General features: G+C 41.5%; 1 protein-coding gene across 1 annotated transcript; it reads right to left on the reverse strand.

Moving 5' to 3' along the window:
• Positions 1-964: 964 nt before the first annotated feature.
• Positions 965-19,814, reverse strand: LOC124252891 (neuronal acetylcholine receptor subunit beta-3-like). The gene is made up of 8 exons (XM_046686569.1): positions 19,565-19,814; positions 12,310-12,461; positions 8,830-8,874; positions 8,383-8,492; positions 7,200-7,684; positions 5,819-5,905; positions 3,555-3,673; positions 965-1,336 (listed from the first exon to the last, which is right to left on the reverse strand). The coding sequence occupies exons 1-8, from the start codon at positions 19,644-19,646 to the stop codon at positions 965-967; spliced, it is 1,452 nt and encodes a 483-aa protein (XP_046542525.1). The 5' UTR covers positions 19,647-19,814.
• Between the last annotated feature and the right edge of the window lie 452 nt (positions 19,815-20,266).

Consider the following 20,266-nt stretch of genomic DNA (forward strand, 5'->3'; position numbering starts at 1 on the left):
TCAATGGGATAATGCACAATTGCACGACAACGTTTGGTTTGTTGTTTAACGCCGTACTCGGCAATATTTCAGCTATATGGCGGCGGTCTGTCAATAATCGAGTCTGGACCGGACAATCCAGTGATCAGCTGCATGTGCATCGAACTACCCAACTGGGATACGATGACATGTGTCAACCAAGTCTGCGAGCCTGACCACCCGATCCCGTGAGTCGACCCTTACGCGAGCATGGGTTACTGAAGACCTGTTCTAACCCGGATCCTCACGGGTGGCACGACGATATCAGTATTAACAAGGGTTCATTGTAATCATCATATAGCATTAATTTTGTGTACAGTACATGTGGATGACGTTTTACCGCAATAAACAAAACACAACAAAATAAGCACGTTTCAGTAAATATCTGTTTAATGACAAAATATGAAATATGCAACATATATTTCTTCATACTGAAAGCAAGGTGACAGTTTAATAAAATATTCCAAGAGGCCACGTGGTCACATCCTCGATAATCCCAGGGTATACGTGCTGTTAAATCTCCACTAGTAGAGACTTATCGGAACGTATACCCTGGATATTATGCGCGATGACGTAGTCAAGGCCAGGCTAATTTTTTCCACATGAGAAATATATACGACAATATGGTCTCCCATGATGAATGAAAACTACATGATTAATATCTGATTGACATGACTGATCTCATCTTGACATGATTTATCTGTGCTTCCTGGTCTCCAGAACTAAGCTAGCTATGCTCGAATTGTTCGTAGAATTGTTCGTAGCCGGTGGGGTAGCCTAGTGGTCAAAGCGTTGGCTCGTAAACCCATTCTTAACACATTGGCTACGATCAAAGTTAAGAATTCGGTGGGGTAGCTAGATGGAACGTTTCGAGAATACGGGCCCAGGGTCCCCTCCCTCTGGAATATTGTCAGCGTCTAAAACCAAACCCAATGTCCCCTAAAGTCTACAGCGTTTCGAGACTAAGGGCCCAGGGCCTCCTCTCGGTCAGCATGGACACCGCTGTGAGGACGTACAGGATGAAGAATATAACGAAGAGGACACGGTCGACCACTCGTGCAAGTTCCTCCCAGTCTTGGTTCACGTTTCTATACGAGTCGTCTGCCGACAGTTTGCCACAAATATATTTAAGATATCTGCTAACATCTCTCATTTCCCGCGTCCTTACAGTATCCATTTCCCGCCCTCCACCAGCTTCCGGTTGCTCATGCGTAGACAAGTCCTCAGTCTCCCGCAAAGTCTCCGCGAACAAATTGTCCACAGGCGAGTACTTGTCTATGCACAAAATTCTCCGTAGACCATTTCGGCTTAAACATGCCTGTCGAGAAAAGTCGGAACTCACAAAGTTTGTTAAATCTCAGAAGTTTTAGCATTAGAAATATTGCGGGATAATTAGACGACTGAAGAGTAGCAGTGTTGTTTTTCTTTAATATTTTGAGCTTGACATATTTTTTGTATTAAAAGAAATGATCAACAGTAGGGCTTCAACGAGTCCATGTTCTTGGACTCGAGTACTCGAGGGGTGAGACTCGACTCGGACCCGAGTACTCGAAATTCATACCTTTCAAGCAAACAATAGCGTAACTAGCATGACATGTGTTCCGATCAGACAAATGAACACTTACTTCTTTCCGACTTCATATGTGACTAACATTTCCCACTGGTCAGAATCAGTACTTAGATGTTTACTTGACACTTGTTTCTTTCATCGTACTTCTTGTACTGCCTGCAAAACGCAGTGATATACCGCACAGGCGGCATTTGGTTATTTTTCTCTTTTCTCTATCCAGATCAAGATACGCCCATACATATTTGATATTTTTATCTTTCTCCATGTCTATCAATTATCAAGATAGTTACCTTATCATTTTAAGAAGTGAAAAACGAGGTATAATATTTACTCTCATCTGCAGAGATTGTAACAACTAATACCATACAGCCGCACCTTATGAGGAGTAAACTATTTAATCGAGGCCTTAATAAAAACATTATCAGATGGGTTGAAGAATTCAGGGTACATAGAACTCAGTATGTCAGTGTAAATGGCTACCAATCTTCTCAACCTCTACTGCAAAACCAAATAAGTGTGTTCCTTCATCCGTACTCTTCGTTTTGTATACCAATGACTGTTAATGGACAATATATGACGTGTTTACTGTGAAATTCGCCTAATTTCCGATTCAGGGCCTAGATTTTCGAAACTCTCTTAGCGATAAGATAGCCGTAAGTGCCATACATTAACATTAACTTACGACTATCTTAGCGCTAAGAGAGCTTCGAAAATCTAGGCCCTGAACATTATTATCGTCAAGGCATTGACAAAACCGTAATGACAGTTTTTTATCAAACCTTTATTTAAAGTGTGTTGACCTACAATTTTCTATGTTGGTATGGGGATCTGTCTCATTGCAACTAAAACAAGCTTTTCAAAATTGTTAATACTGCTTGCAAAATTTCTGGGGTGTCTTTCAAGTATATTCACTTTATCTATGATTGTCACAAAGGCAGCTAAAATTATATTTGATAGTTGACATTTGATCTCACCATTTTGAACTACTTCCTTCTGGACGCTGCTGTCGATTACCTTCCCTCAAAACAGAGCTCGACAGTCTTTCATACCATCAAGTACTAGTATTCGTGAATGCAACAAATATTTTGAATCACCATCACGTGATTACAACTAGAATTATTCAGCCTCTTTACCTATGTGGTTAATTGAATTATATCATGTCAGTTTTTTTTGTGTAAATAGCATTCGTTTTGTGCATGTAATTATTGTGTATATTTTTGTGAATTGTCTATATATTCATATTGAGACAGTTTGGATGTGTAAGAATTTCCTCCGGGATAATAAAGTTATATCTTATCTTAATATTAGACGTTAACGGACGCTCATGTTCAGCACATGGCAGACAGCCTGTCAACGTCAATAATTCGAGTTATCTCCCCTTTTCGAGTCCTCGAGTCCTTGAAAATGGACTCGAGTCCAGCTAAACCCGACTCGTTCTTGAGTACTCGAGTACCCGTGGAAGCCCTAATCAACAGGCTTTTGTGTGAGTAACCTGAATCACCGGGGACTTCCCCCTTCACTAACTGACATATACGTCACTCACTCACTCACATGGATCACTCATCCACCCGTTCATCAACCCAGCCAGCCCTGAATCACCGGGGACTTCCCCCTTCACTAACTGACATATACGTCACTCACTCACTCACTCACATTGATCACTCATCCACCCGATCATCAACCCAGCCAGCCAGCCACATACCAAAATACTTGCTCACTAACTCGCTCATTATTTAGCTTAGTCACAACCTATACACTCACTCACTCTCTACTTTATATATCAAAATACTCGCTCCTTAACTCACTCACTCTTTAACGCAATCGTTATCCTATATACATACTCAGTCACTCAATAACTCACGAACGAACTAAAATACTAACTTCATTCATTCTTTAGCTTCATTGCCAACCGATATACTCACTCACTCTCTAACGCATACGCCAAAACACTCACTCACTCACTCACCTGGTGAATCCACTTGGGCAGCGACCGTCGCCTGGCGCCCCTGTAGCTGATGTTGCTGACCAGAACAGAGATGACCATGCTGCAGCAAGTCAGCATGAGGGTGATCAAGTAGAAGAGACCTGAAAGGTAGAACGATACTGCATACCTGTACCATTATAATTAATCTGTTACAACGTGGTCTGATGTGCTGCTGTGGTTGAGAATGGCCTCGGCTAGGACTGACATTCACCTACACGTGGTGTGCTGCTGTGGTTGAGAATGGCCTCGGCCAGGACTGACATTCACCTACACGTGGTGTGCTGCTGTGGTTGAGAATGGCCTCGGCCAGGACTGACATTCACCTACACGTGGTGTGCTGCTGTGGTTGAGAATGGCCTCGGCCAGGACTGACATTCACCTACACGTGGTGTGCTGCTGTGGTTGAGAATGGCCTCGGCCAGGACTGACATTCACCTACACGTGGTGTGCTGCTGTGGTTGAGAATGGCCTCGGCTAGGACTGACATTCACCTACACGTGGTGTGCTGCTGTGGTTGAGAATGGCCTCGGCTAGGACTGACATTCACCTACACGTGGTGTGCTGCTGTAGTTGAGAATGGCCTCGGCCAGGACTGACATTCACCTACACGTGGTGTGCTGCTGTAGTTGAGAGGCACAGCCTCTGCTACGACTGATAATCACGTGGTGTGCTGCTGTGGTTGAGAATGACCTCTGCTACGACTGATAATCACGTGGTGTGCTGCTATGGTTGAGAATGGCCTCTGCTAGGACTGATAATCACGTGGTGTGCTGCTGTGGTTGAGAATGGCCTCTGCTAGGACTGACATTCACCTACACGTGGTGTGCTGCTGTGGTTGAGAGGCACAGCCTCTGCTACGACTGATAATCACGTGGTGTGCTGCTGTGGTTGAGAATGACCTCTGCTAGGACTGATACTCACGTGGTGTGCTGCTGTGGTTGTGAATGGCCTCTGCTAGGACTGATAATCACGTGGTGTGCTGCTGTGGTTGAGAATGACCTCTGCTAGGACTGATACTCACGTGGTGTGCTGCTGTGGTTGAGAATGGCCTCTGCTAGGACTGATACTCACGTGGTGTGCTGCTGTGGCTGAGAATGGCCTCTGCTAGGATTGATGCTTACCTACACGTGGTGTGCTGCTGTGGTTGAGAATGGCCTCTGCTAGGACTGATACTCACGTGGTGTGCTGCTGTGGTTGTGAATGGCCTCTGCTAGGACTGATAATCACGTGGTGTGCTGCTGTGGTTGAGAATGACCTCTGCTAGGACTGATACTCACGTGGTGTGCTGCTGTGGTTGAGAATGGCCTCTGCTAGGACTGATACTCACGTGGTGTGCTGCTGTGGCTGAGAATGGCCTCTGCTAGGATTGATGCTTACCTACACGTGGTGTGCTGCTGTGGTTGAGAATGGCCTCTGCTAGGACTGATACTCACGTGGTGTGCTGCTGTGGTTGAGAGTGGCCTCTGCTAGGACTGATACTCACGTGGTGTGCTGCTGTGGTTGAGAATGGCCTCTGCTAGGACTGATACTCACGTGGTGTGCTGCTGTGGCTGAGAATGGCCTCGGCTAGGACTGATACTCACGTGGTTTGCAGCTGTGGCTGAGGATGGCCTCGGCCAGGATTGATGCTTACCTACACGTGGTGTGCTGCTGTGGCTGAGAATGGCCTCGGCCAGGACTGATGCTTACCTACACGTGGTGTGCTGCTGTGGTTGAAGGGAACGGCCTCGGCTAGGACTGATACTCACGTGGTGTGCTGCTGTGGTTGAGAACGGCCTCGGCTAGGACTGATGCTTACCTACACGTGGTGTGCTGCTGTGGTTGAAGGGAACGGCCTCGGCTAGGACTGATACTCACGTGGTGTGCTGCTGTGGTTGAGAACGGCCTCGGCTAGGACTGATGCTTACCTACACGTGGTGTGCTGCTGTGGTTGAAGGGAACGGCCTCGGCTAGGACTGATACTCACGTGGTTTGCAGCTGTGGCTGAGGATGGCCTCGGCCAGGATTGATGCTTACCTACACGTGGTGTGCTGCTGTGGCTGAGAATGGCCTCGGCCAGGACTGATGCTTACCTACACGTGGTGTGCTGCTGTGGTTGAAGGGAACGGCCTCGGCTAGGACTGACATTCACCTACACGTGGCGTGCTGCTGTGGCTGAGAATGGCCTCGGCCAGGACTGATGCTTACCTACACGTGGTGTGCTGCTGTGGTTGAAGGGAACGGCCTCGGCTAGGACTGATGCTTACCTACACGTGGCGTGCTGCTGTGGTTGAAGGGAACGGCCTCGGCCAGGACTGAGATGAGAAGAACGAGTCCGACGATTATCAGCATACCTGTGGAGGGAATTATTATCCTGATATAAACTAGGGAGGAGGAGTAAAGCAAAACATCTGTAACTCGATGCATATGTCTTGGTACCAACCGGTGTTCCGGTTTCCGTGTACCACCACCACCACAACAACAAGTATCCCGTCCGTGTGTCAATGTAGATGCCTCTCTTAATTTACACTGGGGAAGAAACCTGGTAAGAATTGTTCTTCAGGAGTGAGTGAGTTTAGTTTTACGCCGCTTTTAGCAATATTCCAGCAATATCACGGCGGGGGACACCAGAAATGGGATTCACACATTGTACCCTTGTGGGGAATCGAACTCGGGTCTTCGGCGTGACGAGCCAACGCTATAACCATTATGCTACCCCATCTCACTCAATCACTCAGTCTTCAGTAACCCATGCCTGTCGTAAGAGGCGACTAACGGTATCGGGTGGTCAGACTCGCTAGTATGGTTGTCATCATATCCAAATTGTGTCGATCAGTGCTCATGATGTCAATCACTGGATTGTCTGGTCCAGGCTCGATTATTTACAGACTGCTGCCATATAGCTGTGATATTGCTGAGTGCTGCGTTAAACAACAAACAAAATTTCCATTATGTGCATTTAACCATGTTACTGAAGGGCCTGACGGTTCTGCATTCCATTTCTACCTGGTACCCATCCACTGTGTGAATACCCTAATAATTTCACGGGGAATAGAAACACCACTTAAGAGACACATCAGTTTTTTAAAACGTGTTTCTAAAAACCCACGGGGCTCCAGCTTGTCAAACTGGCACCCATCCCACCTTTTTCCCACACGTAAAGCATCAAAAACATGTTAATGTCCTTTGTAATTCTCACAAAACGGCGGCGGCTGAGTAGCCTAGTGGTTAAGGCGTCCGCTCGTCACGCTGAAGACCCGGGTTCGATTCCACACATGGGTACAATGTGTGAAGCCCATTTTTGGGTATTCCCTGCCGTGATATTGTTGTAATGTTGCTAAAAGCGGCGCAAAACCTCACTCACTCACTCACTCACTCACTCACTCACTCACTCACTCACTCACTCACTCACTCACTCACTCACTCACTCACTCACTCCACTCACTCACTCACTCACTCCTCCTCCTCCTCCTCACTCACTCACTCACTCACTCACTCACTCACTCACTCACTCACTCACTCACTCACTCACTCACTCACTCACTCACTCACTCACTCACTCACTCACTCACTCACTCACTCACTCACTCACTCACTCACTCACTCACTCACTCACTCACTCACTCACTCACTCTTACCAACTCTTACCAAACGTATTCTTCTCACTGGACCTTGCAGGTAGTAGAAACAGCACGGGAACCAGGAACCCAATGAGAGCTCCAGGTCCTATGGCCAGGTGCTTGAAGAAGGAAGCTCTCCTCTTCGCCTCCACCGTAATGCTTAGTATAGCGAATTCATAGGTACCATACTTCACCTCTAACAGTTTAGCCTTCAGCTTATCATCTATGATGGTCCAATAAGGATGTTCAACCATCGGCATACCCTGAAAGCTTTCTGAGATGCTAATATCCATCTCTTTAGCCCCCTCCGTATAGAACCTCATGTCCATCTGTTGACGAGTGTGCAACCAAGAACCAAAGACGACTGTGCAGGATTGGGTATCGAAGGGGAAATTGGTGACATCAAGAGGACACTTTGATGACACGACTATCAGAGGTCCCCATCTTACGGTGCCGTCATTGGAAACGTCAACTAGTTCTTCATACACGGGGTCTGACACCGCCGTCGGTGCTCTGTAATGCAAATACGTTCAATTTAATTTAAAATTCATCACTATCGGAAAAGGACGAAGTGTGTTTATTCCCTATGGGTCAACTGCATATGTCAAAGCTGAAAGTTACCAAATCTTCTCTTTTTTTAATGTAAAGGAAATCTAACCATGATCAAATCTTTGACTTAAAAGATACTTCCAGCACACCTTTGTCTTCGTTTCTTTAGACGTAAAATGTGCATGTTCAAATATACAAAACTGCCTTTAACCTTGTCCAAAACATGCTGAAGCAAATCACTCCCATTAACTACAGACTGACTGACTGAGTTTAGTTTTACGCCGCTTTTAGCAATATTCCAGCAATATCACGGCGGGGGACACCAGAAATGGGCTTCACTCATTGTACCCATGTGGGGATTCGAACCCAGGTCTTCGGCGTGACGAGCCAACGCTTTAACCACTAGACTACCCCACCGCCCCTTCCATTAACTAAGTTTTCATAACGATTTCAACAAGTTTCGGCTACTTTTCTTATTTTTTATGTGTAAATCGTGAGGGCTTATAGCATCTTCTCTTCTCAGCGTCTGCAAATCATCATCATCATCACTATTTCCTCCAAGTGTGGAGCTGACAAGGAAATGCGAACATGAGATTATGTACAAATGTACGTATATATTTAGATATCCGTTACATTGATGCACTTCCGGTCAAGTGACTCACGCGTTGAAAGGCACAATATCCGGCAGCCACAGTCGCATTGACGGGAGCTTCACACTGGTCACACCTCCATAGTCTGAGGCATTCCATTTCAGTCGAATGTCGACCCATTGCTTTAACAAAATAGGTATGGATAGATTGCAAAAGATCTACTTTTTTAAAAGATAAAATAATTTTTCTAAAATGGGGTCAAGACGAACACGGTATCATCATAAACTTATTCTATTCTATTACAATAAAAATGTATAATTATTTCTTAATAAGAGCAAATGCAATAATCAAGAAAGACAAGGTGTCCTTCCTCATAGTACATCGGTAGATTGCGGGCTTTATTTTGGAAAATACATAATTTATGTTAATATTTTTGGTTAAGCATAGGATATAAAATTGCTCCTAAAAGGTATCAAGACATATTTGTACTTTATTTTATAACAATACCATGGAACACACCTGGAGCAAGATCAGCGTTGATGTCAGTGTGTTATCGGCTTCATTCTGGAATTGACATAATCATGCAATTTCATCTACAACTTGAAATACATACATGCATGCATGCATACATGCATGCATGCATACATACATACATACATACATACATACATACATACATACATACATACATACATACATACATACATACATACATACATAGACCGCCTCCGTAGTGTAGTGGTTAGAGCGTCCGCCCAGAGAGCGGAAAGTCGCGGGTTCGATCCCCGACCGCGTCATACCAAAAAACGTTAAAATATGGTACTTGTTGGTCCCTGCCTGGCGCACGGCATTAATGGGTACAACAAGGACTGGTCGGCTCGGAGTCAGTATAATGTGTCTGGGTGGGGTATTCATGCTTCACTGCGGCATGGTATCTCAGTGGGCTAGCACTATAAAACCAGCTTCAGTCTGGGCTAGTACAAGAAGCCGCACATACACACACGCATGCACGTCTTCATATGAGCGAAATATTCTCAAGTACGACGTTAAACCCAATTTCACCTCACCTCACCTCACCTCACCTCACCTCACCTCACCTCACATACATACATACATACATACATACATACATACATACATACATACATACATACATACATACATACATACATACACATTCGTGCATAATGTTAGATTATTAGATAAAAGTATATGAATGAATAAATCATAATCCAACCAACAAACACATATAAATACATAATGATGGATAGATGGATTAACTAAATGAACTTTGTGTGTTCCTTATTGTTCTTGTCATAAATGTGGACATTATTTACGTATTGTAAATATCATATATCCGTATTGTAAATATCATATATCCGTATTGTAAATATCATATATCCGTATTGTAAATATCATATCTCCGTATTGTAAGTTATGATATCAATATCGCATTGATCCGATTATGTTAGACAGAATTAAATCATAAGCTTTACGACTTGAACATTACAAGTTGCATCCTTCGTAATGGTTTCAGAGCAAATAACGAAAGTGCGAAATCCGTGATGAAGATACCTGAATATGTACGACTGACATTAACCATCAGGCGTAATGGTTTCAGAACAAATAACGAAAGTGCGAAATCCGTGATGAAGATACCTGAATATGTACGACTGACATTAACCATCAGGCGTAATGGTTTCAGAACAAATAACGAAAGTGCGAAATCCGTGATGAAGATACCTGAATATGTACGACTGATATTAACCATCAGGCGTAATGGTTTCAGAACAAATAACGAAAGTGCGTAATGGATTTTACCGCACGCTTTAATCACTCGCCGGATTTGCACCCAAGTTGGCTTCACGATGATTGGATGAATTTGGTTCAAGCACTTCACAAAATGAGTGAGCAAAATTCCAGCAATATCCCGGCGGGGTCCAGCAGAAATGGGACAATTATATGAATGGAATACTAAAAATAAGCGGTGATACCGGATGTTCGGGTAAAGGTGAGTGAGTTAATATTTAACGTCACATCGTGAATATTTCAGCCATATAGTGACGGGAACAATTAATGATTATATCATATATCAATAAAATTAGAAATTAAAACCTGTCTACGAAGAACAGTAAAACTACTAGTATATCACAGATATCCATTTAAAACTAGTAATTAAATCTAAAAAATGTTAATTAGAAGTGACAAGACAATGTATAGATTGAAGGTAGATCACCATACTAGGGACCATTGGGACTTGCAATACATTTGCTTCCTGCATGGACCCTAGCTGGATTTACACCATCCCTTCAGCCGTTAGCGGTTTAACACATTTAGCCATACATTAAAAACACACATATTCTACGATTAAAAAGGTTTGATAGATTTAAATTTACTTTGAATGTTTTGGGACTTACGTACCCTTTCAGGGGGACACTAATTTATTTTACAATACTTCAACCCCTTTGAGGGTACAGCCACTAACAATCTCAGTAGCTAATCTAAACTACCAATAATAAAATATTTATCTATTTACAAATCATTTAACAAACCTTATTCTTTTAAAAATGCAATAATTTAATGAGAACTTATATTATAAAATAGATCCTTCGAAGTTCGTGATTTAAAATAGTTATCCCTTGTGATGGAATATTCAACACAGTCAAGCGGAACATGCTTGACCGTGATTCTTTCATCACAAGGGATGCAAAACGGAGGATCCTGACCTTTCAATAAATATTCATGAGTACATCTTTTGTGGCCAATACGACATCGTCGCATGATGACCTCTTCAAATCTGGACTGACAACCCACGTAGGTGTAACCAACGGTTTTATTTCATGTAATTTATTAATACCTACTTGAGTGTCCCACTTCTTCTGCATCAGATCACGGATATAAGATCTAATGGACGCTTTGTAATCAGAGTATGGAAAAAGAAGTGGTGTCAAAGATTTGTTGAGTGCTGTCTTAGCAGCAAGATCGGCCATTGTGTTCCCAGAAATGCCAACGTGGCTGGGTAACCAACAAAATACGATGTAGCATTGGCCAGTAGATCATTATATAATTCTATCATTTCTCTTAAAGTGGAATTTTACAAAAAAGATTTTTCATAGCCTGAAAGCAAGAAAGAGAGTCTGAAAAGATTATGTATTGTTTATGTTTAGGATGTCTTTGAATATATTTAAGAGCCGTTAATATATGGCGTTAGCTTCTGCTGTAAAAATAGAGCTGTTATCAGGTATTCTAGAAGATATTGTTCTGGATCCAGTGAGAGTGGCACAAGCCACTGCGCCACCATCCTTTCGACCAATCTGTAAATAAGGATTTTTATGTATTATACTTACTTTTTAATTGACTAAATTCTGTTTAGACTGTAATTCATTAATTTCTGATTTCTAAATGAGGTTAATGTTAGGTCAACTTGTGGCCTCATAAATTGCCAAGAAGGAGAAGAAAGAAGGCGGGAAGGAGCTATAGTTTCCAGCTCAATGTCGGCAGCAGAAATGAATGGTTTGATTCTGAGCCCAAGAGGCAGAACAAGGGAAGGTTTCTTGTTGTAGAAATCCTCGTAGAGGGAATTGAAGACACGGTTAAATGCAGGGTTAGATTTGTTAGAATAAAGTTTTCTAACATATTGTAAAGATAATTTTATACGGCGTTGTGTAAGAGAAGGCTCATCTGCCTCGACGTGGAGACTGTCAACAGGAGAAGTTCTAAAAGATCCAAGACAAAGTCTTAGACCTTGGATAGAATTTAACAGTTTGAGGTTGCTTTTACAGGCTTCACCATATACAATGGAGCCATATCGTGTAAATGGTAAGCATGGGTTGCCCTACCGGTATCAGGGGAACATGGGTTGCCCTACCGGTAACAGGGGAACATGGGTTGCCCTACCGGTATCAGGTAAACAGAGGAGTGTTACCTTTAAACGAAGCAGGAAAAGTATTCGTCAGTATTCCGGAACTGGAAGTACTCCTGTCACATACGGGTACTCACGATATTGTTGATGCTGAGCAGCACGGGGTACATCGTGACATCCACCGTTGAGTTGGCGGATGTGACAGGCCGAGCCTCCCTCACGTAACCAGACTGGAGGAAGTCTGATATTAGTTTTGACTCCCAAAACACCTCGCCCTTCTCACCGCTTCCTGCAAACAAAACATGGTGGTCAGTATAGATGAGGTCTGATCACGACCCGATCAACACCAGTCCATCTCTCCTGGTCAGTGACACCTGTAATGCAGACAGTCAATACAGAATGAATAATTGAGGTAGGACCACAACCCGATCAACACCAGTCCATCTTTCCTAGTCTCATACCTCATCAAGTGGATCGAAAACTTTCTTGTTGACAGACAGCAGTACGTGAAAGTTAACGGAGCTGTATCGAGTAAACGAACCACCAACACTGGTGCGCCACAAGGCTGTGTAATATCTCCTGTTCTTTTCACCCTGTACACTAATGATTGTGCAATCTGTTCAACTGTAAAGTTCGCTGATGATGCAGCAATTGTTGGCAATCTGAACGACACTGATTCTGAAGAACTGTATAAAGCTATATGACCGACGCACTCTGTCTGGCCGCCTCTTGCATGAAGAAAGCAGTTAGCCCTCCCACAACAACAACTAATAAATGGTTTGACTCTGAATGTGAAAGATTAAAATCAGGCCGATGTAGAGCTCTGAATAAGTTTAGGAAATCGAAAGATAAAGAATCATACGATCAATATTGCGCTAAAAGAAACAAATATAATTCAATTTGTAAGGAAAAACGCCTTAATTATTATAAAGAGAAGCAGAGAGTAATAGTAAACAGTATATCTGATTCAAAAAGATTTTGGTATGAACTCAAACACCTGAATAATAGACATGAAGCTCAAAACAACATCGAAATGAACGACTGGCTAGAACACTTTCGGACACTGTTTAACTCTTTACATAATGAAAATGACGATGTAACATGTGATAATTTCGAGCATGAAAACCCATCAGATCCGAATTCAGAGCTTACCAAGGTAATACTTGATTCCCCAATTACTAGAGATGAAATCTTAGATAGCATTAACCAACTGAAATGTAATAAATCACCAGGAATTGATAAAACAATATCTGAATTTTTTAAATACTCAGCAGATCTTATCGTCCCGTACTTCGAATTGCTCTTTAATTTGATATTAGAAACTGGTACGTTCCCCAGATGTTGGGCAATTGGCATAATAGTTCCTATCCATAAACAAGGTAATATATATAAAATCCAAATAATTACAGAGGCATAACACTACTGAGCATATTTAGTAAAACTTTCACCTCTATAATAAATAAAAAAAAGACTTGTAAACTGGGGCGACTCAATGGATAAGATCAGCGAAGCGCAAGCTGGCTTCAGACAGGGATATACGACAGCAGATAATATGTTTATACTGCAAAGTATTATTCAAAGGTATTTAAACTCTAAAGGGGGGGAATTCTACGCATTATTTGTAGATTTTTCAAAAGGGTTCGATTCAATACAACGAAAAAAACTTTGGCTTCGATTTAATACCCACGGTCTCAGTGGTAAAATGAGTAAACTTTTATGCAATATGTATGCAAATGTTAAGGCTTGCATTAAAAGTAATCATAATTATTCAGAAGCATTCGATTTGCAACTTGGTGTGAGACAAGGCTGTATACTAAGCCCATTTCTATTTTCCTTTTTTTTTAAATGAGTTAGCACGACAAATCGAAACTAATTGTGTACACGGGATTCAACTCCACCCTGATATAGTTCATATTTTCCTATTGCTATTTGCAGATGATATTGTTTTGTTCTCAAGTACGATTAAAGGCTTACAGAATCAAATTAATGAACTTGAAAGTTACTGCGATAAATGGAAATTAACTGTAAATAGAGAAAAAACGAAAATTGTTGTATTCAAAAGTGGAGGCAAATTGTCAAAAAAGGAAAACTGGTTATATAAAGGTATGCAGCTGGAGTGTATTGGCTTTCATAAATATTTGGGACTATATTTCACCAGTGGCCGGTCATGGACGAGGCATGTAAAATATGCAGCGTTACAGGGTCAAAAAGCATTAATTGGAATTATGAAACGGTTGAGCGTACTTGGTTATATTAACTACTCTTCATTCTTTAAAATATTTGATGCCAAAGTCAGTCCAATTTTATCATTTGGGGCCGAGATTTGGGGAATAACAAAATTTGACGATATGGAAAAAATCCATTTATACGCATGCCAAAAGTTCCTCGGAGTTAAAATTAACACTATTAGCGCAGTGATTTATGGTGAATGCGGTAGGTACCCAATGCACATTCTTACAAGCATTAAAGTTATTAAGTCCTGGCTAAAACTGTTGATTATGCCTTCAAATCGCTTACCCAAGAAGTGTTATAATATGATGTTGTTATATGATAAAGGTGGACAAAAAAACTGGGCAACCAATGTAAAAAACTATTTATATTCTATTGGTTTTGGAATTACATGGAATACACAATATGTCGAATCACCTACGTTATTCATACAATCCTTAACGACAAGACTAAAAGATATAGAGAATCTCACCCAAGTGTCTTCTGATATCAATTATATCAACACGAGTTGATAAAGTTACAAACATCCGAGGCTTGCCGAGGATATTTTTACTTTTATCAACGAGTGCTGATATATTTGATATCAGAAGACACGAGGGTGAGATTCTATTTATCATCCAAAATCACTCTTCATTAATTTGCAATGACAAATGTACATCTCTGAACATGGTACTGCCATTAGACTTGCAGTGCAGCGATGGCATAGCATTGTGACGTCATCAAGTACATGACGTCATAGCATTGTCAGGGCATTGTACAAAATCTACTGTCAAAACGATATCTCCCAGGAGATATCGTTTGATCTCAAACAAGCGATATCTCCTGTGGAACACAGTTTTGGATGATAAATGTATATTCAAACATGGAGTGAAAGGATATCCTTATCAAATACAAACATGTATTATTCATTGTTTAAAAATGCCATAGTTCTTGAGTCATATCTATCCTGTGTTAATGGTAAAAAGTTTAGAATAGCACTGGCACGATTCAGATGCTCTTCTCATGATTTGTTGATTGAAAAAGGCAGATATATGAAGGTAAAAAGAGAAAATAGAATATGTACACTTTGTAATTTTAACGAAATAGAAGATGAATTACATTTTCTCCTAATATGTCCATTTAATGACCTGTTGCGAACAAAATATATTAAAAGATATTACTATGTCAATCCAAATGTGATAAAATTCTCCTCATTGTTAAGTAGTAAAAATCCAGTTCTTCTACAAAATAGTTCAATGTTCATTTACTATGCTATGATTACCCGATCTAAATTCCTCTCAAATGTAACATAACTTTATGTACTATAGGCCTGTGGCCTTCTCAGAGCAAATAAAGTTGATTATTATTAACTGTATAAAGAGGACATTAATCATTTTACGACTTGGTGTGCAGAAAACCACTTACTCTTAAATGTCACCAAAACAAAGGAACTGATAGTTGACTTTCGGAGTAAACCCACAGAAATGCTTCCAGTGATAATCAACGGTGAATGTGTTGAGACAGTGTCGGAGTATAAGTATCTGGGAACCTTCATTGACTCTGAGCTGAACTGGAACTCTAACACTGAAGCCCTATACAAAAAGTGTCAACAACGTCTTCATCTCATGCGTAAACTGAGATCTTTTGATGTTAACCCATCTGTGATGTCATCTTTTTATGTAGCATTTGTTCAGAGTATTTTAACATTGTCCTTCCATTGTTGGTACGGGTCTCTCTCAGTTCATCTCAAATCTAAAATAGACAAAATTGTTAACACTGCAAGTAAAATCGCTGGAGTCAGATTTGAATGTTTATAATCAACATATGAGTTGCAAATCGTGAATCAAGCTGTTAAAATCATATCTGACCGTACTCACTACTCCTCCCTTCAGGCCGCCGCTACAAAGTTCCAATTGCGAAAATTAAGACAGCCGTACATCCTTTATTCCAAGTACCATATCTCTCTTAAATAAATGTGAAGATACCTAAATCAAAGAATTTATGTAAATATGTTTGGTATCTCTCTAATGTGTCAGTAGCTCTGCTGATGTAACACAAATTCCTGAAAAGGCATCAAAGTATTATTCTATTCTATTCTAGTCTATTCTATTCTATGTTTGTTTCCTAATACGGATTCAGGGATAAAATAGGTCCCAACTACACCATATTTGTTTCCTAATGTGGATTCAAGGAGAAAATAGGTCCCCACTACACCATATTTGTTTTTTAATGTGGATTCAGGGACAAAATAGGTCCCCACTACACCATATTTGTTTTTTAATATGGATTCAGGGAGAAAATAGGTCCCCACTACACCATATTTGTTTTTTAATGTGGATTCAGGGAGAAAATAGGTCCCCACTACACCATATTTGTTTTTTAATATGGATTCAGGGACAAAAAGGTCCCCACTACACCATATTTGTTTTTTAATGTGGATTCAGGGAGAAAATAGGTTCCCACTACACCATATTTGTTTTTTAATATGGATTCAGGGACAAAATAGGTCCCCACTACACCATATTTGTTTTTTAATGTGGATTCAGGGACAAAATAGGTCCCAACTACACCATATTTGTTTTTTAATGTGGATTCAGGGACAAAATAGGTCCCCACTACACCATATATGTTTTTTAATGTGGATTCAGGGAGAAAATAGGTCCCCACTACACCATATTTGTTTTTTAATGTGGATTCAGGGAGAAAATAGGTCCCCACTACACCATATTTGTTTCCTAATGTGGATTCAGGGAGAAAATAGGTCCCCACTACACCATATTTGTTTTTTAATATGGATTCAGGGATAAAATAGGTTCCCACTACACCATATTTGTTTCCTAATGTGGATTCAGGGAGAAAATAGGTCCCCACTACATCATATTTGTTTCCTAATGTGGATTCAGGGAGAAAATAGGTTCCCACTACAACATATTTGTTTCCTAATATGGATTCAGGGATAAAATAGGTCCCCACTACACCATATTTGTTTCCTAATATGGATTCAGGGGTACAATAGGTTCCCACCACACCATATTTGTTTCCTAATATGGATTCAGGGATAAAATAGGTCCCCACTACACCATATTTGTTTTTTAATGTGGATTCAGGGATAAAATAGGTCCCACTACATCATATTTGTTTCCTAATATGGATTCAGGGATAAAATAGTTCCCCACTACACCATATTTGTTTCCTAATGTGGATTCAGGGAGAAAATAGGTCCACACTACAACATATTTGTTTCCTAACATGGATTCAGGGATAAAATAGGTCCCCACTACACCATATTTGTTTCCTGATATGGATTCAGGGACAAAATAGGTCCCCACTACACCATATTTGTTTCCTAATATGGATTCAGGGATACAATAGGTTCCCACCACACCATATTTGTTTCTTAATATGGATTCAGGGAGAAAATAGGTCCCCACTACACCATGTTTGTTTCCTAATATGGATTCAGGGATAAAATAGGTCCCCACTACACCATATTTGTTTCCTAATATGGATTCAGGGATAAAATAGGTCCCCACTACACCATATTTGTTTCCTAATATGGATTCAGGGATAAAATAGGTCCCCAGTACACCGTATTTGTTTCCTAATATGGATTCAAGGAGAAAATAGGTCCCCACTACACCATATTTGTTTCCTAATGTGGATTCAGGGATAAAATAGGTCCCCACTACACCATATTTGTTTCCTCATATGGATTCAGGGATAAAATAGGTACCCAGTACACCATATTTGTTTCCCAATGTGGATTCAGGGATAAAATAGGTCCCCACTACACCATATTTGTTTCCTAAATTGGATTCAGGGATAATATAGGTCCCAACTACACCATATTTGTTTCCTAATATGGATTCAGGGACAAAATAGGTCCCCAGTACACCATATTTGTTTCCTAATGTGGATTCAGGGAGAAAATAGGTTCCCACTACACCATATTTGTTTCCTAATATGGATTCAGGGATAAAATAGTTCCCCACTACACCATATTTGTTTCCTAATATGGATTCAGGGATAAAATAGGTCCCCACTACGCCATGTTTGTTTCCTAATATGGGTTCGTGGATAAAATAGGTCCCCACTACACCATATTTGTTTCTTAATATGGATTCAGGGATGAAATAGGTCCCCACTACGCCATGTTTGTTTCCTAATATGGGTTCGTGGATAAAATAGGGTCCCACTACACCATATTTGTTTCCTAATATGGATTCAAGGATAAAATGGGTCCCAGCTACGCCATGTTTGTTTCCTAATGTGGATTCAGGGATAAAATAGGTCCCCACTATGCCATGTTTGTTTCCCAATATGGATTCAGGGACAGAATAGATGCGTGAGTGTCTGCATACATGAATACGAGCGGTTAAACGTGGATGTGCATGTGCGTGCATGCGTGTGCTTGTGTGCGCGCTTGCTACTGTGCGAATACGAACTTCCTTTATTAAGAACTAGGTCACTCATGTTGTAGCTCCGCATGCACCCCACTCAGAACCAGTACATTGTGGACCCTCCTTTCTCTAGTACCCTTAGACTAACGCTTAGTCTCTGAACATATATAATTTTGACAGTAACAAATAAACCCATTTAAATAGAAAAGGAGCCGCAGTGAGAAGGGGGATTCAGAAACCTGATGAAACCTAGACTTGCTTCATTTAGGGCTTTAGCATTGTAGGAGGGACAATGATGTGGTTCAGGAACTGTGTGGCAGACCATAGAACCCTCAAGGGTATCAACAAGTAACACCAAAGTTTGCTAGGACGCAGCAGGGGGATCGAACCACCGACTTCCGCCCATAGCTAGAAAGCGAGATATCCTGAATTCCTGAAAGCAAACTCAACGTCGACGACTTCAGTCACTTCGTCATTTGTCCCACCTTACATATGTTGCAGTGTTGTTCAAAGCTATATATAACTCTACCACACTCACTAAGCAAGTTGTGGTCCGTGTTCCCTCATCAACATGGGTGTCAATTTTCAGTCTATTGTCACGACTGAATGCATTACGCCAACTAACACTGCCCTGATTTTCAAACATGATGGCATGTAATGCATACACTCTGCAACATCTAACGGGACCAGTAACAACCTTAGACGCCTACAGCACACCAATCACCTGACATAAACACGGGACAATAGTGTGTATAGCTGATAATGCACTACTGCAGATGTTTACCTTCAACACTCGGGACTCCCAGGTACACACCCACAACACCGTAAACAACTACGACGATGATCCAGCAACAGCCCCAAGCCATGGTTCCTTGTCTCTGGTCACTGTCCTGTCTCTCGTCACTCTCTTGTGTCTCGTCACTCCTCACTGACCAGTCGATATGCAGCCTGCCAACATGTACACACGACTGTGAATCACGCAAGAGCTACGATGCGGGCTAGCGACGGGGCTGTGTGAGATAACGTGATATAAAGGTCAAGTTAAGTCTCGAGGTTCAATACGACGGCCTTGAGACGAAATTCGTCACGCTATGAAGGTCATGGGATTTAACCAGACAATAAGACGGCCTTTGATACGCTTTCCCGCGTCTGTATGTGTCGGGTTGTGGATCCATCGTTTATTTTGTGTTGCAGCCGACTGTGTGTAACCACAACGAAGTTTACAACCTATTGCCTGATATATGGTGAGCATATCTGGTGGGTATCTCCGTGTTTTTATCCGTTCGTCAGTGTACATAGTTGGACTGCAGGGCGGTGGGGTAGCCTAGTGGTTAAAGCGTTCGCTCGTCACGCCGGAGACCCGGGTTCGATTCTCTACATGTGTACAAAGCGTGAAGCCCATTTCTGGTGTCCCTCACCGTGATATTGCTGGAATATTGCTAAGAGAGGCATAAAACTAAACTCAGCGGTTGCTGCTTCAGGTAAA

The sequence above is a fragment of the Haliotis rubra genome, unplaced genomic scaffold, assembly GCF_003918875.1.
Source record: "Haliotis rubra isolate DU_JTF1 unplaced genomic scaffold, ASM391887v1 Scf529, whole genome shotgun sequence".
In the NCBI taxonomy this organism is placed as follows: Eukaryota; Metazoa; Mollusca; class Gastropoda; order Lepetellida; family Haliotidae; genus Haliotis; species Haliotis rubra.